Here is a 23,690-nt window from a genome sequence, read left to right on the forward strand (position 1 = left end):
CCTCGACTGCCAGAAAAGCGACGAAACGGAGACCCCTGGTGGTCAAAGTGTGTTACTCCCGCTAAAATCAGGCAGTGGACGTTCAGGCATGGTGTGGAATAAATCATATTGTCATTATACACCACATAAAGTTTTGACGGCTTAAATAGTATACTGAATTTGTCACTAAACAATAACAGGAATTGGGCGGAGGATGGCTGAAGATTGTTTTGGTCTTGGTTGTTTTAAAGGACATTGTTCCAGAAGTCTTGTGGTTTGTTCAGAGGCAAATTTGCTTAAACTTAAACTGTGCTGCCATTTTCTTTTTGGAGATAAGAGGCTTTCTCCTGACAACAATTCCCAAAAAGCCAAATGTGTTCTTTATATATATATATATATATATATATATATATTGGGGGGGGCTCTAAATGCCTTTAATGATAGGACAGTTGGAGAGAGACAGGAAGCAGAGGGGGAAGACATGCAGCAAAGGGCCGTCTGGTGCGGGACTCGAACCAGGGCCAGCTGCAGCGAGGACTGTAGCCTCTGTTCATGGGGCAGCTGCTTAACCCACTACGCCACCAACCGCCCCAAATGAGTTCTTTTTAAAATCATAGTATTAATCATAGTTTGTCTTACATGGACGTCCACTCCTGGGATGTCAGCTGTCTTGAATGTTTTCCACTTGTGAATAATCTTTCTTACCGTAGAAGGATGGACTCCACAATGTTTGGAAATGTACTTATGACCCTCCTCAGATTGATGGGCAGCCACAGTTGTCTCTCTCAGATCATTGCTGATGCCTCTCCTCATTGCGGTAACCACACCTGAATCCTCCAGACCAGCAAACTGACAAAACTTCTGTTTTCATAGTGGTGCTCACACTTGCTGATGATAAAGTTGCATTGATTACCAGCACCCATTTGCTACATAACCTCTTACTTCTTGTGGAAGCAGTAAGCATGACTTTTTTTTTTTTTTTTGGACACACTGCTTCTGCCCTTTGGCTTACTTTTTGGGACATACTTAATGACACAATGTAATGGTTTCAAATGATTGGAAGATTCCAATAAGAAAGAACATAAAGGCACAACACTAAATATAGAATGAATCAACCACAATTTAATGGAATAACAGCACGTTTGTCATCTGATTTCCTCGTTCTGTTTTTACAAAGTGTGTAAGGCTCCTTAGAAAGACTTAGAAAGGCTCCTAGAAGATTTGAAGAAAGAAAAGAAAACTTACTTGGATCGTTTTTTTTACATGAAAACACATAATCGCACAAAGAGAGACTTTGGAGAGCTTGATAAACAAGTGCAGACAGTAGGTAGGTGTTTGTGACAAAACACTGACTCACTTCTGCCTTTGACAGTGTCTCATTCATGATCGATCTCATTCATCTCAGAGTACCTGAAGGGAAAAAAAATCATAATAAATGCTCATGTTACAATGTCAATAACTGAGATACAAATTTTCCATCATCGTCAACATAATCCTAAAGTCTTACCTGATGCGTTGTTTTTTTTTTTAATTAGTTTTAGTACAACAGCAATGATGACTACAGCAACACACCCACAGACACACAACACAACGATCCAAGTGAAACCTAACAGAAACAGAGAAAACGGTGTGATCAGATCCAGATTCTTCCTAAAAATCTGACTCAAGAAACTGCAAGAGGAGAATCACAGAGTGACCACAGATCTCTGAATCTGAGGCTCTGACAGAGTCTCTCACCATCAGCAGACGTCCGTTTGAGCTCAGGAATCATCACAAACGCCTCTTTCTGAGGACCAGAGAGCACTCGCACCGCACATCCAACCTGAACGCTGTCGTCACGGACACCTGACAGCACAGCTGTAGTGTTGACAGTGACTGTACCGTCGGTGTTGTTCACACTGACGGTGTTGTAGTGTGAGAAGTTGAGGTGTTGTAGTGAGACAGTCAGAGTTACAGTGGGAGCAGGTCGACCTGTGGCCGAACACGACACGACTGACTCTTCAGGAGAGTCCGACGCTCTGACATGAAGGAGCGGTTGGTGCAGCTCTGTGGAGACAAAACAAACACCATCATGAAGATGTGGATACATGTCACTGGGTAAACAAATTAAAACTATGATGCTGTCAGGCTTTTACCATAGATTCTGAGGCAGGTTCTGCCTGTCAGAGCTCCATCAGGAAAGGTGCTGAACACGCAGAGATAACAGCCCTCATCCAGCTCTGTTAAATTCCTCATAACTATGGAGTTGTTCTGCAGTTCAGCATCTTCAAACTCAATTCTATCTCTGACGCCAGGATTCACTGTTTGACCAAAGTTTTTGTTGTAGGACGCAATATTTGTTTTCGCCTCAGGGGAAATTTTCTGCCACGTGACTTGAAGAACGTGGGTCGATTGTCTGAGCTGACAGCTGAGACGAGCCTCTCCTCCTGCTGCTGCCACCACAGTCTCCGGTGTTTGTATCTCAGCTGTTTGAGCTGCATGGGAGAAATACAGTAACAGTTAGAGGTGACACTGAGGAACAGGCACTCTGAAGTACAACCCCAATACCACATAAAAGTTTGGATGCTGTGTAAAAATCTAAATGATAATAATAAAAAGAATGCAATGATTTGTTTGTCTTCTACATCAGTATTTGTTCAAGACTGGGGACAAAAGTGGAAAAAAAAGAAATGAAAAGAGACAGTTTCCTGCACACTTAAACGAAGGCAACTGCTGCTTTTCTGTCTTACCTCTCGCAAAGACTCCACACACAAAAAGCAGACACACAAACGCACAATGTTCCATCGTTGCTTGCAAGTGGCAGAGTTGAAACCAGCCCTGTCTGGCAAAAATCAGTTTTTGCTTACAGGCGTGCCGCTTTCGTTCTTTTGGCTTCATGCACGGTGCACCGTTCTCTCAAACGAAAAAACACAACTTCCCCAACAGGAAGCAAAAAAAAAAACACACGAGCTAAATCACAGGCAGTCAGAAATGCCACTTCTTCGTCGTTTCATTACCTGGAATCATGCAGTTACCTTATCCTTGGCTGACTTTATCCAGTGTTACATCAGAGATTCATCCTGAAGTAATGTTGAGAAGGATACAAATGAAATGCAAGCTGAACTAGAAAAAGATTTTTCTGTGAAACAGCAGTGAGAACGCTGATTAAATGAATGGGGAAAGCTGAACTTGCAAAAAAAATAATTAAAGCTGAAAAAAGTTCAGTATCAGCAGAAAGCCAGTTGCTGAAGTCGTGGTTGAAGCAATTTGAAGGTGAAAAGAAACTAGTTTAACAATTTAAAGCTGCTGGGAAAAAAAAGGCAGAACTGATGAAATGGCTGAAAAAAATTGCAGAAGTCTCAACAGAAAGACGTGAAGGGTTAAAAACAAAAGGAGAAGAATTCAGTGTTAAGCAGAACAGAATGAAGCTGAGAAAATGGAAAAAAAGAAGAAAAGAAAAGCAGTTGCTGAACTCTTTTTAAGGCTGAAAAGTTGTGCTTTATCATCCAAAACATTCCTGTTGCATATAAACTACCCATAATCACACAACATGATTGCTTCTGACGCTTCAGGTCAGTGACAACTGTTGAAAAATAAACTGCTGCTGCTTAACAGCATCCTCACAATTCTGATTTGATATCCATAATTCTTGCAGCCTCGAAGGTTTCTAGATGATAAAAACAACAGAGGTACAACAGAACATAAAGAAGCCGGAAAGAGTTTTCAGCCACGTTTTATTTAATAAACCCCCCAAAAAACAGAAGGATGGTTGTCAACAATTTGCTGGTTTAAAACACTGAAATACCACAACATAGTGGAAGTATTTAATATATATTTTTTGCTCTGTATCAGTCCATTGTCTCCATGTGTTGCGGTTCATCTCAGGCTTGAATCATCACGTTTGTCAGCGGATTTTCTTGTTCCACATTTACAAACTGTGTCTGGTTCCTGAATGAGAAACAGACAAAAAGAGACGCAGGTTCTTAGGCGTGAGAACGAGATGAAGCACTGACTCATATCGGTCTGTGATGCGGTTGAAATCATCACATTTGTCTTATTCTCGAAAGGAGTTTACAGATGATGGGAGTTACATCAAAGCTGACATCTTTGACAGGACTTACATGTTGATGACATTTTCAATTTGAGCAGGACAAGGACGACAGCAGCGACACAACCGCAGACGCACGGTACGATGATCCACATGATGTCTATTAAATGAAAGGAAAAAGATACGTGTGTTCACATTTAAAACCTTTCAACTATGACAAATCCCATGGACTTAATATGACTTAAACATGAACTCACTGAAACCTCTGTGCTCAGATCCAGATCCTTCGTGCAAACCTGACAAAAGAAACTAAAACATGAGAATCAGAGTGACCACAGATCTCTGAATCTGAGGCTCTGACAGAGTCTCTCACCATCAACAGACGTCCGTTTGAGCTCAGGAATCATCACAAACGCCTCTTTCTGAGGACCAGAGAGCGCTCGCACCGCACATCCAACCTGAGCGCTGTCGTCACGGAAACCTGACAGCACAGCTGTAGTGTTGACAGTGACTGTACCGTCGGTGTTGTTCACACTGACGGTGTTGTAGAGAGAAACGTTGAGGTGTTGTAGTGAGACAGTCAGAGTTACAGTGGGAGCAGGTCGACCTGTGGCCGAACACGACACGACTGACTCTTCAGGAGAGTCCGACGCTCTGACATGAAGGAGCGGTTGGTGCAGCTCTGTGGAGACAAAACAAACACCATCATGAAGATGTGGATACATGTCACTGAGTCAAGAAGTTCAAACTATAATGCTGTCAGGCTCTTACCAAAGATTCTGAGGCAGGTTCTGCCTGTCAGAGCTCCTCCAGGAAAGGTGCTGAACACACAGAGATAACAGCCCTCATCTTCTTCTGTTACATTCCTGATTGTGATGGAGTTGTTCTGCAGTTCAGCATCTTCAAATTCAATTTTATCTCTGAAGCCTGGATTCACTGTTTGACCAAAGTTTTTGTTGGAGGAGGCAACATTCCTCTCTTTATCGGGTAAGATTTTCTGCCACGTGACTTGAAGGACCTCTTTAGATTCTCTGAGCTGACAGCTGAGATGAGCCTCTCCTCCTACTTCTGCCATCACAGTCTCCTGCGTTTGCACCACAGCTGCCAAAGCTACATTCAGGAAATGTAACAACAGATACAGTAGATGTATGAAGGATGAATCTCTGTTCTTATACTATTCGAATTTACTTAAAGCAATAGGGTTTTCTGTTTAGAAGTAGGACAAGTTAGTAATATAAAGTGAGCAATACCGGCCTCTGCTTACCGTTTGGAATGACTCCGCACACAAGCAGAAGACACACAAACGTGCCGTGAACCATTGTCACTCCAAGTGGAAAATCTCAAATCTAACAGCAGATTCCTGTGGGTTTAAATGAGAATGGATAGTTCTCTAGAAATGTTTCTCAGCTGCTTAAATGAAGGAACATAGATTAAACAGGGCACACTCACCACGCTTGTGTTGTCCAGTTTGGAAAATAGTTTGATAGGAACAAGTTACTTTCACTTCATGTCAAAAGGGAAATAGAAAAAAAAAAAGGAACCTTACAACACAAGACAATGTGCCAAAAGTACAGTTAGAGTGACATCATTTGGGGTTGACTGTTCTCTTAACCCTCTATGGTACGACGTTGCCATTTGGCAACAAACCCATTTTAAGCCTTCTACTCATAGACAATACATACCCAATTATGATGCAATGCATTAAAAGAGAGATGGGGTTCTAAGTAAACCAATAGCAGTGTTTAAATCTGTCACATGACTTTCTGGAGGCTATTTTGAACCCCTTTTCTGCAGACATCTTCACAGGGAGGAGCCTCAACATTTGACTCCTCAAAAACAGCTAAAAAAGTGTTTTAATGACATTTTTCAACTGGTAAAAAATATATATATTCAATAAAAGGTGAGTTAAGTTCATTATTCTGTAGTTTATTGCACTGTACTTGATCATTAAATAATAGAAAAATGTTAAAATGTGTATGTTGCCATATGGCAACACCGTACCATTATGAATTGCTAGCCTGGCATGTTGATAACATTTTGTATTTAGTTATAGGCCTATATTGTTCAAAAGCATATTGTAAACTTTATGGACTGAGGCTCCACAACCATGTAGAATCATTTAGTTATTTTTTCAGGTCCATCAATTTGACAGATACACATTTGACTGTTGTAGTAAAGTTAATAGAAATTTCATTGGTGTACACTGATCTTCTATAGTCTACTATAATAATGCACTTTGTGAGTCCTTTCGGCATTGCATATGATGACATTTGACACATCTTTCTTCCATTTACATAATGAATGCAACAATATTTTATGGTTCCTCACGGGAGAAAGCAAAACTAGCCCTCTCAGTAGATGGTAGTGAAGATGAATTAGGATTAAGTGTGCAAGTGGCAACATCGTTTTACGACTTGCGAGCATAATCCCAGACAACCAGTCCCACAAGCTGTTTTTTGATAACTGGTTCAGGAGAGATCTCCAAGTCGCTATAGCACACAGTGATATAGCACAAAAATTTTAATTAAACTATGACAAATGTCTTTTTAAATGGTTTTTACTTTCAAATGAGATGCATTCTTAACTGTTCAGGCTACTGGGGATTGTTGAAACTATAACATGAGTTTTTAAATAAATGTTATTACAATTTTAAACAAAACTCTCGTTTTCATTACTTTCCACAATCGTACCGTGTTGCCGTATGGCAACAAACCCTAAAAACTACTAAAAAAATAATATTTTTTGAAAATGTCTCTTGATTAAGTTTACTTGGTCTATTTTAAGACAAAAAAAACACCCAAAACATTTTTTTTACCAACTGGGATCATAATGCGTACCATAGAGGTAATACACAGACAACTAGAGTAAATATATGTTTAAAATGCCCACTGTAAACACTGGAGCCTGTGAGAAAAGCTATTGGCTTCTTAACTGACTAAATCTAAAACATCGTAACGGTTTACAGCTGGAGTAGAGACATCCAGGTCTTTTTAAATCCAATAACACAAATCGTTTTCATAAAATCACACGACCGTAATATTTCTGGAAGCACAAGTCAGTCAAACAGTCCCACCAGCACCACCAAGTGTCAGAATTAAAAGAGACCTAAACGAGATGAAGCATCCACAGGTAAGGTAGGCAAACCAACGCCAGCTCAGCTTGACCCAAGAAAAAAGGTGAAAATGAAGAAAAGCAAACGTTAAGTCACAAAGGAGAAAAAGAAAGAAAAAAGAAACTCAACTTTTCTTAAAAATTGGGAAAAGAAACTCCGACACGAGTATCACAATTGTTCGTCAGTCTCTGAATCGGAGGCTTTAAAAGAGTTTCTTACCATCAGCAGACGTCCATTTGAGCTCAGGAATCCTCACTTTTTAAAAAACTGATCTTAAATCAATAACAGGTACGATCAGACTGAAAACTGCGGGTGGAAGGAGACACATTTAAAAAAAAAAAAATAAATAGTTTCTACATCTATGTAAAAAACAACAATCCTAGATAATAACTGGAGTCTTTGATCAATGAAATTTAATCTTGTTCACACAGAAAACAAAGTTCACATGGGGAGAAATAAAGTGCAGAGGAATATATTTATGAAATATATTTGTAGTGATCACAGCTAACGAATCGTCTTTTCTTTTCTCGGCATGTTCTCGTTAGTGTTTCCATCATGGCCCCCGAGTTATACCTATTATATGTTATATACATGTTATACCCGCAGTTTATTGTGACAAAAGAGCCCCAGATCCGGTGTTGTCTCCCATCAGAGCGCAAACCAGTAAAACATCAGGTGCAACACAGTGTTCTCCAGTTAGCATGTCAGAATATAAAGCCGAGATCACTTTGAGAAACATTAAGAAAGCACTCGACATTCTTCAGTGATACAAAGCAGGTTTTAGTGCTCATCCCGGAGATTTGATTTATCTGATGTTATTCGGACCCCGACTCAAAGGCATGAAAATCATCACACGAAAATTTCATTCTGTCCTAAATATATAAAAGGTAGGACAGAAATTATGGCTAAAAAAAAAGAAAAAGAATGAGCAAACAGTACCAAAAGGCTGTTTTTGTTTTTTGTTTTTAGACCACCTCAAAGTGTTGGAAAAGATTTTTACTAGTACTGGATCGAGTGCCTTATACAATTCTGCCAGCTTCAGCACAGTCTTTAAACAGTCTTTTTGGTTTTGACAGTGGTTGTTTTGGGTGGTTGTTTTTTGGACTGTCAGTGGCCGGTGTCCGTCGTCTGATCTCAGAGTCCTGCTTCATTAAAGGTGTTTTGATCCTTAAGATAAAAACAAGAGATCATTCTCACTGTCAGTATTATACACACTTCGAGGACTAAATTTCTCCAGTTATGAAAAGTTCTTACTCATGCGCGTCTTTGGTTGACTTCTGGGGCGTTTTGTTCCCCTTAGGCTCCCTGAGAGACAGAAGAATTTTAAGGAGTTATGGTCAGTGCTACACGAGCATTTATCAGCTGTGTACGGCTTTTGTGTTCTTCGAGGCAAAGTCAATAAAACCGCTCAAATATTAAGGGCATCACACAAACATTACAATGACTCGTGTAATGAGTAGAAAGGCAAAGCCTCTCATCCAAAGATTTTTATGCCTACTTCCAAATTCGCCACTTTGTAACATCAGTTAATAGGGAGTCGAAGGACCCCTGTACTCATCCAGGACCTATAGGAAAATTCCTTATCAAGTTTACCTTAAACGAAGGTTTTATTTCGAGATTCTATAATGTCTTACAAGGGTGTGATAGTCATGGTGTTGGGAATGTCCTGAAATATTGGGAGGAGGAGGTTTAAGCAATCCCATTCTTTGTTTTTGAGTAATAAATTTAAGGAAATTCAATATAAGATCATCCATAGACAACACAGGACCCCATATTTTCTTAACAAAATAAATCCCAACCGGTCACCAATATGTCCTAAATGTAAGACGGGTATTGGAACATATATTCATTATTTTTGGAAATGCCCTGTTATATCTAGGTTCTGGAAATGTGTAACCAAAGAGATAAGTGGCGATTCTAAAGACGAGATTTTGTAAAGATCCTGGGCAGTGTCTATTGGGGCTGCCACCCCCAGACAAAAAAAATAAAAGGGAAAAAAATTCCTACTCACTAATAAATTACTATTCTTGGGTCGGAAATGTATTCTGCGAAACTGGATTTGTTGAAAAACCTCCTACGGTAACTCAGTGGAAATATTTGGAGTTATTCCACTGGAGAGGTTAAGTGCAAAATTAAGTGGTAACACTGAAAACTTCGAAGCTTTGTGGCGACCCCTGATGGACTACCTGCCCGGTGACCTACGCTCTGACCTTCTTAAAGGAGAGCTTACTTTCAACTGGAAATAGTGCCTGTCAGTTTTATGTATTTAACTATTCCCTCTTTTTTTTGTTTGTTTTTTCACATTTCAGTTTGTAACATAACCACACCAACTCTGTGTAGTGTTTGTTCTGAGTTTGAAAAATAAAAAATAATGTGTTAAATATAAAAAATAAAAAAAAGAAAGGCAAAGTTACCTCTTGCTCTTCAGTTTCCGCTGCACGAAGAGGAGTGCAGCGGCAGCAACACAACAGGCCAGCGCACAGCACACCACAGGGACAATGACCCAAGCGGAATCTAAGAGAAAACGGAGGAAATTATGACAAGGCTCAGGGATTCACAAATGCAAACTCAACTCATCAAAACACAGGAAGATGAACTTACTAAATTTGCTGTCATCAGGCCGCAGTGTCTTGTAAAAACCTGAAAAAAAGAAACTAAAACATGAGAATCACAGAGTGACCACAGATCTCTGAATCTGAGGCTCTGACAGAGGTTCTCACCCTGAAGAGACGTCCGTTCGAGCTCAGGAATCATCACAAACGCCTCTTTCTGAGGACCAGAGAGCACTCGCACCGCACATCCAACCTGAGCGCTGTCGTCACGGACACCAGACAGCACAGCTGTAGTGTTGACAGTGACTGTACCGTTGGTGTTGTTCACACTGACGGTGTTGTAGTGCGAGAAGTTGAGGTGTTGAAGTGAGACAGTCAGAGTTACAGTGGGAGCAGGTCGACCTGTGGCCGAACACGACACGACTGACTCTTCAGGAGAGTCCGACGCTCTGACATGAAGGAGCGGTTGGTGCAGCTCTGCAAGGAAACACGCGAGGACGCGACGCGCTTTTTTTTAGCCGTCCTTAGATGCAAGGAAAAGTGTGCATATTTAATGTTTAACCATGTTATCAACTGCTCCATGAGATCTTACCGTAAAGTCTGAGGCAGGTTCTGCCTGTCAGAGCTCCGTCAGGAATGGTGTTAAACAAACAGCGATAGCAGCCTTCATCCTGCTCCGTCACCTTCCTGATCACCACGGAGCAGTTCTTCAGTTCAACGCACTGAAAATCCATCTTCTCTCTCAGATCACCATTCACTCTGGGTCTGAAGTATTTGCTGAACGTGGCGAGGTTCTTCTCCCCATCAGGAAGGATTTTCTGCCACGTGACTTGAAGGACATCTTTGGACTCACTCAGCTGAAACTGCAGGACGGCCTGGTCTCCCAGCGCTGCCACCACAGTCCGCTGCGTTTGGATCGCAGACGCCACACCTGTGCAGAGATCACGAGACAGATGTGGCTGTGAAAGTCAAGCAGAGCGCGGACAGAATGGAAGCACGTGTGCATGTATGTCCGTCTCTGTGAGGTCTGCTCATCAGTTGATCGAAGCCATGAATGATTTTATTTGTTTCTCTTTATATTCTTTTATGTATTTTAATGCTTCTTCCACTCCCTGCTGCAATGCTTTTATTTTATGTAAAGCACTTTGAATTGTTTGTACATGAAATGTGCTATATAAATAAATTTGATTTGATTTGATGAACAGAGCAGCTCATTTCAATCTGAACTCACTGAGTGGAGTTAAAACGTTTTTTTGTTTTTTTTTACAGCCATTACAAACAGGAGCATTGCTGGACATAAAACTCCTCTGGGGCTCTTTACATGTGTATGAAATGTGCAATACAACATGTTCCACACACTTCACCTGCTAAGGCCTGTTTTCATTTCACTCCCTTCATAGTGGGAGGGTTGGAATAAATCTGTGTTCAAAAAAAGATATTTGATGGACACTGATTATTATCCAGGCATCAGAGTCTTGCATCAGCTTGTAAATCTGAATGAATCTGCATTGCTTAATTTCCTGGATCAATAAATAATAACTATTATTATTATTATCCCCATAACTATTATTTCAAATGATAACAAAGGCAGGAAAAAGGTCTGTCCGCAGCTACTTCTTTTAAGATACATTAGAGTCATTTTTACGACCCGATAAAACTTCCCTCTCTTACCTTTTGAAAGGATCCCCAACAGACAGAAGGAGCGCAGGACCGAAGCGGCTGCCATCGTTGGAAATGTGCGCCAAACTTTTGAAAAGCCGACCTGCGCGGGCAGGCGTGGTGAGGGGCGGAGAGAAAGAATAAAGGCAGCAACGAATAATACCTGATAAAACCTGACAGGGTTTTACTAAAAACACACATGTGCACTTCATTTACTCCATTTTTTTAAAACAAAATTTATTATGAAAATGTTAGTTTACAATCACTGACTCCAAATGGTCCCCGATCCTCATTTTAATGGAACAGCGTATAATATTTATATGTATTACTTTCAATTTCGTTCACGACCGTTAAAGCCGCGTGCGCAACCTGCAAACTGCTTGAGGCGGTTGTGCGCAAGTCACGTGACGAACCACAACGTCTTCATCCAACACAGACGAGATTAAAATGAATAAATGAGTCAATTAAGAGCGGAGATGATCCTTAAAATAAAATTAAACCACCGTGTTATTGCCGTAAATAAAGCCCGAAGCCTGTTTGAGATTTATTTTTCATTACGATCTGCTGAAAAGTCAGATGTTCACCAAGCAAAAACATAAAGCTGATCCCAAATTTTCAAAGCAATCATAAGAAAAGCAGTTTTTTTTTTTTTTTAAATAAATCCCGCGGAGTTAACTGTGTTTGTTGGCAGGTTTTAAAGAGAAATATATAAAATACATACATGAATGGGTAAATAGATTACTGACTTGTCATTATCAAACATAATGCACGACGTATTTCATTGTGAGAAATCCCTACACGGCTTCATAAAATAAATTGATAAAATAGCGACACCTAGTGGTCACATTGTAAAGTTTCAGGTGAGACGCTGTCCCTATCTGCTGTCACTACGTCAATATTAATGTTAGCAGTCTGCAGAATCCCTGAGAGGAACAGCCCTGTAAAAAACACACCACTTTTCACATTGAATATGATTTATTTTTTTAAAAAAGTACAAAAAATTGATGTAAAAAAAAGACACATAAAACACAAAGTGTGAAGATTATGGAAATGTCCACGAGAGGCGAGGAGTGGATGTGTTTCAACGCAATTTCACCAAAAGATTCTCAGGCTTTGGTAAAGTTCAGTTCAAGTTTTTTTTGTTTTTTAACCACAGTGTGGTGGATTACTGTGGTTTATTTACAAATTAAAAATAATAAAAATCAACACTAGTCCAACTGATGTAATGTTGCCTCGATGGTATCTGGGGCGATGTTTTCTCCGCTCCCCTTAGGAGGTGTTTTGATGGGCTCAATGAGCTCAATGTTCTGATGCGTCACTAAAGGCTCCTCAGTCCTTCACATAAGACAAAAACAGGTTTTTATTTGCAATGTTTTCATCCCTCAAATAATATTGGGTAATTTAAGTAGCCTGTACAACTAAAAACAAAGAAAATGGTTAGACTGACAGGCCTCAGAATGTGTTTGATATGCACAGTGAACATGAGATCAGCCAGGAGCGAAAGCAGGAAAGTTGGAGGATCTCAAGACAGCGAAGTAAAATTAAACATCAACGTAAGTGAAGAATGACGGAATAAACAGAGCCTTACTTCCGAGGGTCTTTGGTCCCAGTTTCAGGATTCTCATTAGTCTGAAGCTCCCTGTTACACACGCTGAAAGATTTAATATAAAAACACCAAAGATTTATGGGCTGATTAAGACACAGATGTTACAACAACAAATAAGCTGTTTGACAGAAGTACCTTTTCTGAGCTCTTTTTCTGAGCAGGAGAATGATGAGGACCGCAGTGCAAACACAGACCGCCATTATAACAATCAAAGGCCATCCTTTGAAGAGCAAAAAAATAAATGCTGATGAGATACACACAACAACAATAAAGCAACTGTAGCATTAATGGGAACACTAACATGAGACCATTTCAACATTAACTTACTGAAACCTCTGAGCTCAGATCCAGATTCTTCATCCAAACCTGACAAAAGAAACTGGAATCATAAACTGATCATTGATCTCTGAATCTGAGGCTCTGACAGAGGTTCTCACCCTGAAGAGACGTCCGTTTGAGCTCAGGAATCATCACAAACGCCTCTTTCTGAGGACCAGAGAGCACTCGCGCCGCACATCCAACCTGAGCGCTGTCGTCATGGAAACCTGACAGCACAGCTGTAGTGTTGACAGTGACTGCACCGTCGGTGTTGTTCACACTGACGGTGTTGTAGTGAGAAACATTGAGGTGTTGTAGTGAGACAGTCAGAGTTACAGTGGGAGCAGGTCGACCTGTGGCCGAACACGACACGACTGACTCTTCAGGAGAGTCCGACGCTCTGACATGAAGGAGCGGTTGGTGCAGCTCTGTGGAGACAATGGTCATCATTAACACATTGATACAAAAACAATTTTTTCCCATTTTAACAGTGTCTGTAGAAGGAATGGATCATTTGCTACTGGTTAAACAAGTTCCAACTATAATGCTGTCAGGTTCTTACCGAAGACTTGAAGGCAGGTTTCAGCTGTCAGAGCTCCATCAGGAAAGGTATTGAACATGCAGAGATAACAGCTTTCATCTTCTTCTGTTACATTCCTGATTATGATGGAGTTGTTCTGCAGTTCAGCATCTTTGAATTTAATTTTATCTGTGAAGCCGGGATTCACCGTTTGACCAACATACTTGCTGTAGGAAGCCATGTTCTTGTTTTCTTTGGGTAAGATTTTCTGCCACGTGACTTGATGGACCTCTTTAGATTCTCTGAGCTGACAGCTGAGATGAGCCTCTCCTCCTACTTCTGCCATCACAGACTCCTGTGTTTGAACCACAGCGGTTACACCTGCAGGAAATATAGCAACAGAGGTAAGGCCTCAGATAAAGGAGGGTTTGTGCTCTTTCAGTTGATAATATTATAGTTTTAGTGGCCATTTGTCCATAAAAAACAAATTAAACTTAAACCAAACAAAATCAAAAGACCACTGATGCACCATGGGGGATGTGGTTTAACGCAGGCAAAAGAAGATGAATGTCCAAAAATGAATTCTTGCGTTTTCTGATTATTTATTTCAAAACAATAAAACAAACAAAAGAACAAAGAAAACCCGCTGCTCTCTCCTTTTCCCTGGTAAAAAACCATTGGCCCACCCAGGTGCATGCTGGTACTCCAGGTGCCTACCTACATAAATAGCCTCAGGTGCCCAGTGTGACCCAATTAGCAAAATATTCTAAACAAATAACAAACAAAGAATATTAGCAAAAAATCTAAATAAAGCACTGAAATTAATCAAATAAAGTTACTCATAATTAGCAAATTAAATTTACAACTAGAACCAAAGACAAAAACTAACTCTACAAATAGCTCCTACAATAGTATATACTATGAAGTAGAAATTTAAACTCACAGCTCAAGTTTGATTCATTCATTCACCCCCTTCAGTTTATACATGTAATTTTGCAGCATTTTTAACCCCCCCCACAGCTTCAAACATATAATTACAGAACTACAATAAACAACATGTTTGCATTGTCAGAAAATTAAACGATCAAGTCTGTGTGAAAAGGCCAAAAAACTCATTATGGTGTTGTTTCATCTCACCTTTCAGAAAGAGTCCAAAAGCAAGAAGGCAGAATATAATAACTCCATGAAGCATTGTTCCTGCATGTTGTGGATCATAGTGTGGTGAGGTGCAGTTTGAATATGTGCGTCCCTTCGTTCTGATTGGTCCGTCAAGCACCTGACGTTGGAAGTAGGAGGAAACAGACATGTCTTCATATTGCGTAACAGAACTAAATAAAGCCATTCCTCGTGGGATTACAGTGCAGTTATTATGTACGTATATCATGTATTTAGTTTACTGATGAGGCATGTACTCTCTATCAGAAGACTTGTGTCTACATTGTTGAAAATGTGTTTTTATTGTGTTTATTGTTTTTTTTTTTGGCTCCCATGACTCACATGGAAATTATAAAGTGAGAGCTTTAATTTCACTTTGGAGTGTGACCCGCGGCGCCCTCCAAAGATTTTATCATGAAAAGGAAACGGTGTGGCTCAGAGTGTTACTAAGCTTTGGTCTTTATACATGTGATTTTAACCTGACAGAAAGCTTTAACACAGGCTGATCCACTGACACAAATGAGGTGACGTCCGTTTGAGCTCAGGAATCATCACAAACGCCTCTTTCTGAGGACCACAGAGCACATCCCACCTGAGTGCTGTCGTCACGGAAACCAGACAGCACAGCTGTAGTGTTGACAGTGACTGTACCGTCGGTGTTGTTCACACTGACGGTGTTGTAGAGAGAAACGTTGAGGTGTTGTAGTGAGACAGTCAGAGTTACAGTGGGAGCAGGTCGACCTGTGGCCGAACACGACACGACTGACTCTTCAGGAGAGTCCGACGCTCTGACATGAAGGAGCGGTTGGTGCAGCTCTGTGGGAAAAAAACAAACACCATCATGAAGATGTGGATACATGTCACTGAGTCAAGAAGTTCAAACTATAATGCTGTCAGGCTCTTACCAAAGATTCTGAGGCAGGTTCTGCCTGTCAGAGCTCCTCCAGGAAAGGTGCTGAACACACAGAGATAACAGCCCTCATCTTCTTCTGTTACATTCCTGATTGTGATGGAGTTGTTCTGCAGTTCAGCATCTTCAAATTCAATTTTATCTCTGAAGCCTGGATTCACTGTTTGACCAAAGTTTTTGTTGGAGGAGGCAACATTCCTCTCTTTATCGGGTAAGATTTTCTGCCACGTGACTTGAAGGACCTCTTTAGATTCTCTGAGCTGACAGCTGAGATGAGCCTCTCCTCCTACTTCTGCCATCACAGTCTCCTGCGTTTGCACCACAGCTGCCAAAGCTACATCCAGGAAATGTAACAACAGATACAGTAGATGTATGAAGGATGAATCTCTGTTCTTACACTACTCGAATTTACTTAAAGCAATAGGGTTTTCTGTTTAGAAGTAGGACAAGTTAGTAATATAAAGTGAGCAATACCGGCCTCTGCTTACCGTTTGGAATGACTCCGCACACAAGCAGAAGACACACAAACGTGCCGTGAACCATTGTCACTCCAAGTGGAAAATCTCAAATCTAACAGCAGATTCCTGTGGGTTTAAATGAGAATGGATAGTTCTCTAGAAATGTTTCTCAGCTGCTTAAATGAAGGAACATAGATTAAACAGAGCACACTCACCACGCTTGTGTTGTCCAGTTTGGAAAATAGTTTGATAGGAACAAGTTACTTTCATTTCATGTCAAAAGGGAAATAGAAAAAAAAAAAGGAACCTTTCAACACAGACAATGTGCCAAAAGTACAGTTAGAGTGACATCATTTGGGGTTGACTGTTCTTTTAAACTAATACACAGACAACTAGAGCAAATATATGTTTAAAATGCCCACTGTAAACACTGGAGCCTGTGAGAAAAGCTATTGGCTTCTTAACTGACTAAATCTAAAACATCGTAACGGTTTACAGCTGGAGTAGAGACATCCAGGTCTTTTTAAATCCAATAACACAAATCGTTTTCATAAAATCACACGACCGTAATATTTCTGGAAGCACAAGTTGGTCAAACAGTCCCACCAGCACCACCAAGTGTCAGAATTAAAAGAGACCTAAACGAGATGAAGCATCCACAGGTAAGGTAGGCAAACCAACGCCAGCTCAGCTTGACCCAAGAAAAAAGGTGAAAATGAAGAAAAGCAAACGTTAAGTCACAAAGGAGAAAAAGAAAGAAAAAAGAAACTCAACTTTTCTTAAAAATTGGGAAAAGAAACCCCGACACGAGTATCACAATTGTTCATCAGTCTCTGAATCGGAGGCTTTAAAAGAGTTTCTTACCATCAGCAGACGTCCATTTGAGCTCAGGAATCCTCACTTTTTAAAAAACTGATCTTAAATCAATAACAGGTACGATCAGACTGAAAACTGCGGGTGGAAGGAGACACATTTAAAAAAAAAAAAAAATAGTTTCTACATCTATGTAAAAAACAACAATCCTAGATAATAACTGGAGTCTTTGATCAATGAAATTTAATCTTGTTCACACAGAAAACAAAGTTCACATGGGGAGAAATAAAGTGCAGAGGAATATATTTATGAAATATATTTGTAGTGATCACAGCTAACGAATCGTCTTTTCTTTTCTCGGCATGTTCTCGTTAGTGTTTCCATCATGGCCCCCGAGTTATACCTATTATATGTTATATACCTGTTATACCCGCAGTTTATTGTGACAAAAGAGCCCCAGATCCGGTGTTGTCTCCCATCAGAGCGCAAAGCAGTAAAACATCAGGTGCAACACACAGTGTTCTCCAGTTAGCATGTCAGAATATAAAGCCGAGATCACTTTGAGAAACATTAAGAAAGCACTCGACATTATTCAGTGATACAAAGCAGCTTTTAGTGCTCATGCCGGAGATTTGATTTATCTGATGTTATTCGGACCCCGACTCAATGGCATGAAAATTATCACACGAAAATTTCATTCTGTCTAAAATATATAAAAGGTAGGACAGAAATTATGGCTAAAAAAAAAAAAGAAAAAAAAAATAGAGGGGCAAACAATATCAAAAGGGTGTTTTTTTTTTAGACTTCAAAGCAGGGTGTATACAGGTATAAACAAGTTCAATTTAAGACTTTAAGACCTTTTAATACCACTTCTAAATGAAATTTAAGACCAAATGTACGATGAAATACCAAGTATTTCCAAGTAAACACACTGACAGTATGGTAAAATGACAAATGACGGTTGAGTTTAAGAACATCGAGTAAATGTGTGTCATGCGAAAAGATCACAAAAAATTCATCACTGTCCTAAATTAAATTTATTACAATATTTTCAGAACATTTAAGTCCCATGAACAAATGCTTATAAAATCAAGTAAATATGTTAAAAAAAATAAAATACTGTTCCTTTAGAGCAAAAAGAAAAATTCACAAATATTTAAGACCCATGCAATCTGAATTTAAGACAATTTAATACTTTTTAAGGTCTTATTTTCAGGAAAATTGATTTACGACTTTTTATGACTTTTTAAGGACCCGCGGCCACCCTGTCAAAGTGTTGGAAAAGATTTTTACTAGTACTGGATCGAGTGGCATTAACAATTCTGCCAGCTTCAGCACAGTCTTTAAACAGTCTTTTTGGTTTTGACAGTGGTTGTTTTGGGTGGTTGTTTTTTGGACTGTCAGTGGCCGGTGTCCGTCGTCTGATCTCAGTCTCGTCGTCCGAGTCCTGCTTCCTTGAAGGTGTTACGCTCCTTAAGATAAAAACAAGAGATAATTCTCACTGTCAGTATTATACACACTTCGAGGACTAAATTTCTCCAGTTATGAAAAGTTCTTACTCATGTGCGTCTTTGGTTGACTTCTGGGGCCTTTTGTTCCGCTCCCTGAGAGACAGAAGAATTTTAAGGAGTTATGGTCAGTGCTACACGAGCATTTATCAGCTGTGTACGGCTTTTGTGTTCTTCGAGGCAAAGTCAATAAAACCGCTCAAATATTAAGGGCATCACACAAACATTACAATGACTCGTGTAATGAGTAGAAAGGCAAAGTTACCTCTTGCTCTTCAGTTTCCGCTGCACGAAGAGGAGTGCAGCGGCAGCAACACAACAGGCCAGCACACAGCACACCACAGGGACAATGAGCCAAGCGGAATCTAAGAGAAAACGGAGGAAATTATGACAAGGCTCAGGGATTCACAAATGCAAACACAACTCATCAAAACACAGGAAGATGCACTTACTAAATTTGCTGTCAACTAAAACATGAGAATCACAAAGTGACCACAGATCTCTGAATCTGAGGCTCTGACAGAGGTTCTCACCCTGAAGAGACGTCCGTTTGAGCTCAGGAATCATCACAAACGCCTCTTTCTGAGGACCAGAGAGCACTCGCGCCGCACATCCAACCTGAGCGCTGTCGTCATGGAAACCTGACAGCACAGCTGTAGTGTTGACAGTGACTGCACCGTTGGTGTTGTTCACACTGACGGTGTTGTAGTGAGAAACATTGAGGTGTTGTAGTGAGACAGTCAGAGTTACAGTGGGAGCAGGTCGACCTGTGGCCGAACACGACACGACTGACTCTTCAGGAGAGTTCGACGCTCTGACATGAAGGAGCGGTTGGTGCAGCTCTGTGGAGACAATGGTCATCATTAACACATTGATACAAAAACAATTTTTTCCCATTTTAACAGTGTCTGTAGAAGGAATGGATCATTTGCTACTGGTTAAACAAGTTCAAACTATAATGCTGTCAGGTTCTTACCGAAGACTTGAAGGCAGGTTTCAGCTGTCAGAGCTCCATCAGGAAAGGTATTGAACATGCAGAGATAACAGCTTTCATCTTCTTCTGTTACATTCCTGATTATGATGGAGTTGTTCTGCAGTTCAGCATCTTTAAATTTAATTTTATCTGTGAAGCCGGGATTCACCGTTTGACCAACATACTTGCTGTAGGAAGCCATGTTCTTGTTTTCTTTGGGTAAGATTTTCTGCCACGTGACTTGATGGACCTCTTTAGATTCTCTGAGCTGACAGCTGAGATGAGCCTCTCCTCCTACTTCTGCCATCACAGACTCCTGCGTTTGCACCACAGCTGTTACACCTGCAGGAAATATAGCAACAGAGGCCTCAGCTAAAGGAGGGTTTGTGCTCTTTCAGTTGATAATATTATAGTTTTAGTGGCCATTTGTCCATAAAAAACAAATTAAACTTAAACCAAACAAAATCAAAAGACCACTGATGCACCATGGGGGATGTGGTTTAACGCAGGCAAAAGAAGATGAATGTCCAAAAATGAATTCTTGCGTTTTCTGATTATTTATTTCAAAACAATAAAACAAACAAAAGAACAAAGAAAACCCGCTGCTCTCTCCTTTTCCCTGGTAAAAAACCATTGGCCCACCCAGGTGCATGCTGGTACTCCAGGTGCCTACCTACATAAATAGCCTCAGGTGCCCAGTGTGACCCAATTAGCAAAATATTCTAAACAAATAACAAACAAAGAATATTAGCAAAAAATCTAAATAAAGCACTGAAATTAATCAAATAAAGTTACTCATAATTAGCAAATTAAATTTACAACTAGAACCAAAGACAAAAACTAACTCTACAAATAGCTCCTACAATAGTATATTCTATGAAGTAGAAATTTAAACTCACAGCTCAAGTTTGATTCATTCATTCACCCCCTTCAGTTTATACATGTAACTTTGCAGCATTTTTAACCCCCCCCACAGCTTCAAACATATAATTACAGAACTACAATAAACAACATGTTTGCATTGTCAGAAAATTAAACGATCAAGTCTGTGTGAAAAGGCCAAAAAACTCATTATGGTGTTGTTTCATCTCACCTTTCAGAAAGAGTCCAAAAGCAAGAAGGCAGAATATAATAACTCCATGAAGCATTGTTCCTGCATGTTGTGGATCATAGTGTGGTGAGGTGCAGTTTGAATATGTGCGTCCCTTCGTTCTGATTGGTCCGTCAAGCACCTGACGTTGGAAGTAGGAGGAAACAGACATGTCTTCATATTGCGTAACAGAACTAAATAAAGCCACTCCTCATGGGATTACAGTGCAGTTATTATGTACGTATATCATGTATTTAGTTTACTGATGAGGCATGTACTCTCTATCAGAAGACTTGTGTCTACATTGTTGAAAATGTGTTTTTATTGTGTTTATAGGTTTTTTTTGGCTCCCATGACTCACATGGAAATTATAAAGTGAGAGCTTTAATTTCACTTTGGAGTGTGACCCGCGGCGCCCTCCAAAGATTTTATCATGAAAAGGAAACTGTGTGGCTCAGAGTGTTACTAAGCTTTGGTCTTTATACATGTGATTTTAACCTGACAGAAAGCTTTAACACAGGCTGATCCACTGACACAAATGAGGGTAACAGCTATGACATCTTTGGACTCACTCAGCTGAAACTGCAGGACGGCCTGGTCTCCCAGCGCTGCCACCACTGTCCGCTGCGTTTGGATCGCAGACGCCACACCTGTGCAGAGTGCAGGGGTGTTTCAGCTTCCAGTCAGTCTGGAGGATCTGGCTGGGGGGAGTGATGGGAGAGAGTTTAGTTTCTTGACAGCTTCATGTATGAAGCTGTTCCTGAGTCTGGCAGTGCGGCAACGGAGGCTTCTGTATCTTCTTCCAGAGGGAAGGAGGCTGAACAGTCCGTGTGCAGGGTGACTGGTGTCGTTCGCAATTGAGATTGCTTTCCGGGTGAGGCAGGTGGTGTATGTGTCTTGCAGGGAGGGGAGTGGGAGTTAATCTGAAGCTCCCTGTTGAACACGCTGAAAGATTTAATATAAAAAAAAAACAACTTATGAGCTGATTAAGACACAGATGTTACAACAACAAATAAGCTGTTTGACAGAAGTACCTTTTCTGAGCTCTTCTTCTGAGCAGGAGAATGATGAGGACCGCAGTGCAAACACAGACCGCCATTATAGGTATAACAATCAAAGGCCATCCTTTGAAGAGCAAAAAAACATAAATGCTGATGAGATACACACAACAACAATAAAGCAACTGTAGCATTCATGGGAACACTAACATGAGACCATTTCAACATTAACTTACTGAAACCTCTGAGCTCAGATCCAGATTCTTCATCCAAACCTGACAAAAGAAACTGGAATCATAAACTGATCATTGATCTCTGAATCTGAGGCTCTGAGGGACTTTCTTACCATCAGCAGACGTCCGTTTGAGCTCAGGAATCATCACAAACGCCTCTTTCTGAGGACCAGAGAGCACATCCCACCTGAGTGCTGTTGTCACGGAAACCAGACAGCACAGCTGTAGTGTTGACAGTGACTGTACCGTCGGTGTTGTTCACACTGACGGTGTTGTAGAGAGAAACGTTGAGGTGTTGTAGTGAGACAGTCAGAGTTACAGTGGGAGCAGGTCGACCTGTGGCCGAACACGACACGACTGACTCTTCAGGAGAGTCCGACGCTCTGACATGAAGGAGCGGTTGGTGCAGCTCTGTGGGAAAAAAACAAACACCATCATGAAGATGTGGATACATGTCACTGAGTCAAGAAGTTCAATCTATGATGCTGTCAGGCTCTTACCAAAGATTCTGAGGCAGCTTCTGCCTGTCAGAGCTCCTTCAGGAAAGGTGCTGAACACACAGAGATAACAGCCCTCATCTTCTTCTGTTACATTCCTGATTGTGATGGAGTTGTTCTGCAGTTCAGCATCTTCAAATTCAATTTTATCTCTGAAGCCTGGATTCACTGTTTGACCAAAGTTTTTGTTGGAGGAGGCAACATTCCTCTCTTTATCGGGTAAGATTTTCTGCCACGTGACTTGAAGGACCTCTTTAGATTCTCTGAGCTGACAGCTGAGATGAGCCTCTCCTCCTACTTCTGCCATCACAGACTCCTGCGTTTGCACCACAGCTGCCAAAGCTACATCCAGGAAATGTAACAACAGATACAGTAGATGTATGAAGGATGAATCTCTGTTCTTATACTACTCGAATTTACTTAAAGCAATAGGGTTTTCTGTTGAGAAGTAGGACAAGTTAGTAATATAAAGTGAGCAATACCGGCCTCTGCTTACCGTTTGGAATGACTCCGCACACAAGCAGAAGACACACAAACGTGCCGTGAACCATTGTCACTCCAAGTGGAAAATCTCAAATCTAACAGCAGATTCCTGTGGGTTTAAATGAGAATGGATAGTTATCTAGAAATGTTTCTCAGCTGCTTAAATGAAGGAACATAGATTAAACAGAGCACACTCACCACGCTTGTGTTGTCCAGTTTGGAAAATAGTTTGATAGGAACAAGTTACTTTCATTTCATGTCAAAAGGGAAATAGAAAAAAAAAAGGAACCTTACAACACAAGACAATGTGCCAAAAGTACAGTTAGAGTGACATCATTTGGGGATGACTGTTCTTTTAAACTAATACACAGACAACTAGAGCAAATATATGTTTAAAATGCCCACTGTAAACACTGGAGCCTGTGAGAAAAGCTATTGGCTTCTTAACTGACTAAATCTAAAACATCGTAACTGTTTACAGCTGGAGTGGAGACATCCAGGTCTTTTTAAATCCAATAACACAAATCGTTTTCATAAAATCACACGACCACAATATTTCTGGAAGCACAAGTTGGTCAAACAGTCCCACCAGCACCACCAAGTGTCAGAATTAAAAGAGACCTAAACGAGATGAAGCATCCACAGGTAAGGTAGGCACAGGGCTGGACTGGCTATCTGGCCGTTCGGGCATATCCCGAACGGCCCTCCCGCGATTTGGGCCCTCCGGGCCCTCCGAGGGCCGTAAATAAAATATACATATATATATTATATTTTTTATTGACTGCGACGGTAAAAAAAA

General features: G+C 40.6%; 6 protein-coding genes and 1 pseudogene across 6 annotated transcripts; all 7 read right to left on the reverse strand.

Annotated features, from left to right (window-relative positions):
- Positions 1 to 399: 399 nt before the first annotated feature.
- LOC142391731 (OX-2 membrane glycoprotein-like) lies at positions 400 to 2,960 on the reverse strand. Its single transcript, XM_075477758.1, has 6 exons — positions 2,709 to 2,960; positions 2,115 to 2,453; positions 1,717 to 2,025; positions 1,487 to 1,585; positions 1,337 to 1,389; positions 400 to 1,191 (listed from the first exon to the last, which is right to left on the reverse strand). The coding sequence occupies exons 1-5, from the start codon at positions 2,854 to 2,856 to the stop codon at positions 1,376 to 1,378; spliced, it is 909 nt and encodes a 302-aa protein (XP_075333873.1). The 5' UTR covers positions 2,857 to 2,960; the 3' UTR covers positions 400 to 1,191; positions 1,337 to 1,375.
- A 715-nt stretch (positions 2,961 to 3,675) lies between these two features.
- On the reverse strand, positions 3,676 to 5,508 carry LOC142391382 (OX-2 membrane glycoprotein-like). Its single transcript, XM_075477149.1, has 7 exons — positions 5,456 to 5,508; positions 5,271 to 5,366; positions 4,778 to 5,116; positions 4,380 to 4,688; positions 4,264 to 4,302; positions 4,080 to 4,166; positions 3,676 to 3,906 (listed from the first exon to the last, which is right to left on the reverse strand). Coding segments are annotated over exons 2-7 (831 nt in total). The 5' UTR covers positions 5,326 to 5,366; positions 5,456 to 5,508; the 3' UTR covers positions 3,676 to 3,904.
- Positions 5,509 to 7,516: 2,008 nt separating this feature from the next.
- On the reverse strand, positions 7,517 to 11,407 carry LOC142391385 (nectin 1a-like). The gene is made up of 7 exons (XM_075477153.1): positions 11,342 to 11,407; positions 10,263 to 10,601; positions 9,839 to 10,147; positions 9,720 to 9,758; positions 9,533 to 9,632; positions 8,373 to 8,423; positions 7,517 to 8,285 (listed from the first exon to the last, which is right to left on the reverse strand). Exons 1-7 carry the CDS (start codon positions 11,394 to 11,396, stop codon positions 8,138 to 8,140), a joined length of 1,041 nt encoding a protein of 346 aa, XP_075333268.1. The 5' UTR covers positions 11,397 to 11,407; the 3' UTR covers positions 7,517 to 8,137.
- A 979-nt stretch (positions 11,408 to 12,386) lies between these two features.
- On the reverse strand, positions 12,387 to 15,018 carry LOC142391383 (uncharacterized). Its single transcript, XM_075477151.1, has 7 exons — positions 14,911 to 15,018; positions 13,816 to 14,154; positions 13,373 to 13,681; positions 13,263 to 13,301; positions 13,071 to 13,155; positions 12,918 to 12,980; positions 12,387 to 12,664 (listed from the first exon to the last, which is right to left on the reverse strand). Exons 1-7 carry the CDS (start codon positions 14,963 to 14,965, stop codon positions 12,538 to 12,540), a joined length of 1,017 nt encoding a protein of 338 aa, XP_075333266.1. The 5' UTR covers positions 14,966 to 15,018; the 3' UTR covers positions 12,387 to 12,537.
- Positions 15,019 to 15,420: 402 nt separating this feature from the next.
- On the reverse strand, positions 15,421 to 16,564 carry LOC142391207 (OX-2 membrane glycoprotein-like). Its single transcript, XM_075476983.1, is given in 5 exon segments — positions 15,421 to 15,505; positions 15,507 to 15,744; positions 15,834 to 16,172; positions 16,327 to 16,422; positions 16,512 to 16,564. Coding segments are annotated over 4 exon segments (717 nt in total). The 5' UTR covers positions 16,382 to 16,422; positions 16,512 to 16,564.
- A 1,636-nt stretch (positions 16,565 to 18,200) lies between these two features.
- LOC142391384 (uncharacterized) lies at positions 18,201 to 21,592 on the reverse strand. Its single transcript, XM_075477152.1, has 7 exons — positions 21,253 to 21,592; positions 20,684 to 20,822; positions 19,594 to 19,932; positions 19,151 to 19,459; positions 18,883 to 18,982; positions 18,669 to 18,713; positions 18,201 to 18,581 (listed from the first exon to the last, which is right to left on the reverse strand). Exons 2-7 carry the CDS (start codon positions 20,736 to 20,738, stop codon positions 18,356 to 18,358), a joined length of 1,074 nt encoding a protein of 357 aa, XP_075333267.1. The 5' UTR covers positions 20,739 to 20,822; positions 21,253 to 21,592; the 3' UTR covers positions 18,201 to 18,355.
- LOC142391208 (OX-2 membrane glycoprotein-like) lies at positions 21,249 to 22,959 on the reverse strand (annotated as a pseudogene).
- Between the last annotated feature and the right edge of the window lie 731 nt (positions 22,960 to 23,690).

This window comes from Odontesthes bonariensis, chromosome 11 (assembly GCF_027942865.1).
Source record: "Odontesthes bonariensis isolate fOdoBon6 chromosome 11, fOdoBon6.hap1, whole genome shotgun sequence".
In the NCBI taxonomy this organism is placed as follows: Eukaryota; Metazoa; Chordata; class Actinopteri; order Atheriniformes; family Atherinopsidae; genus Odontesthes; species Odontesthes bonariensis.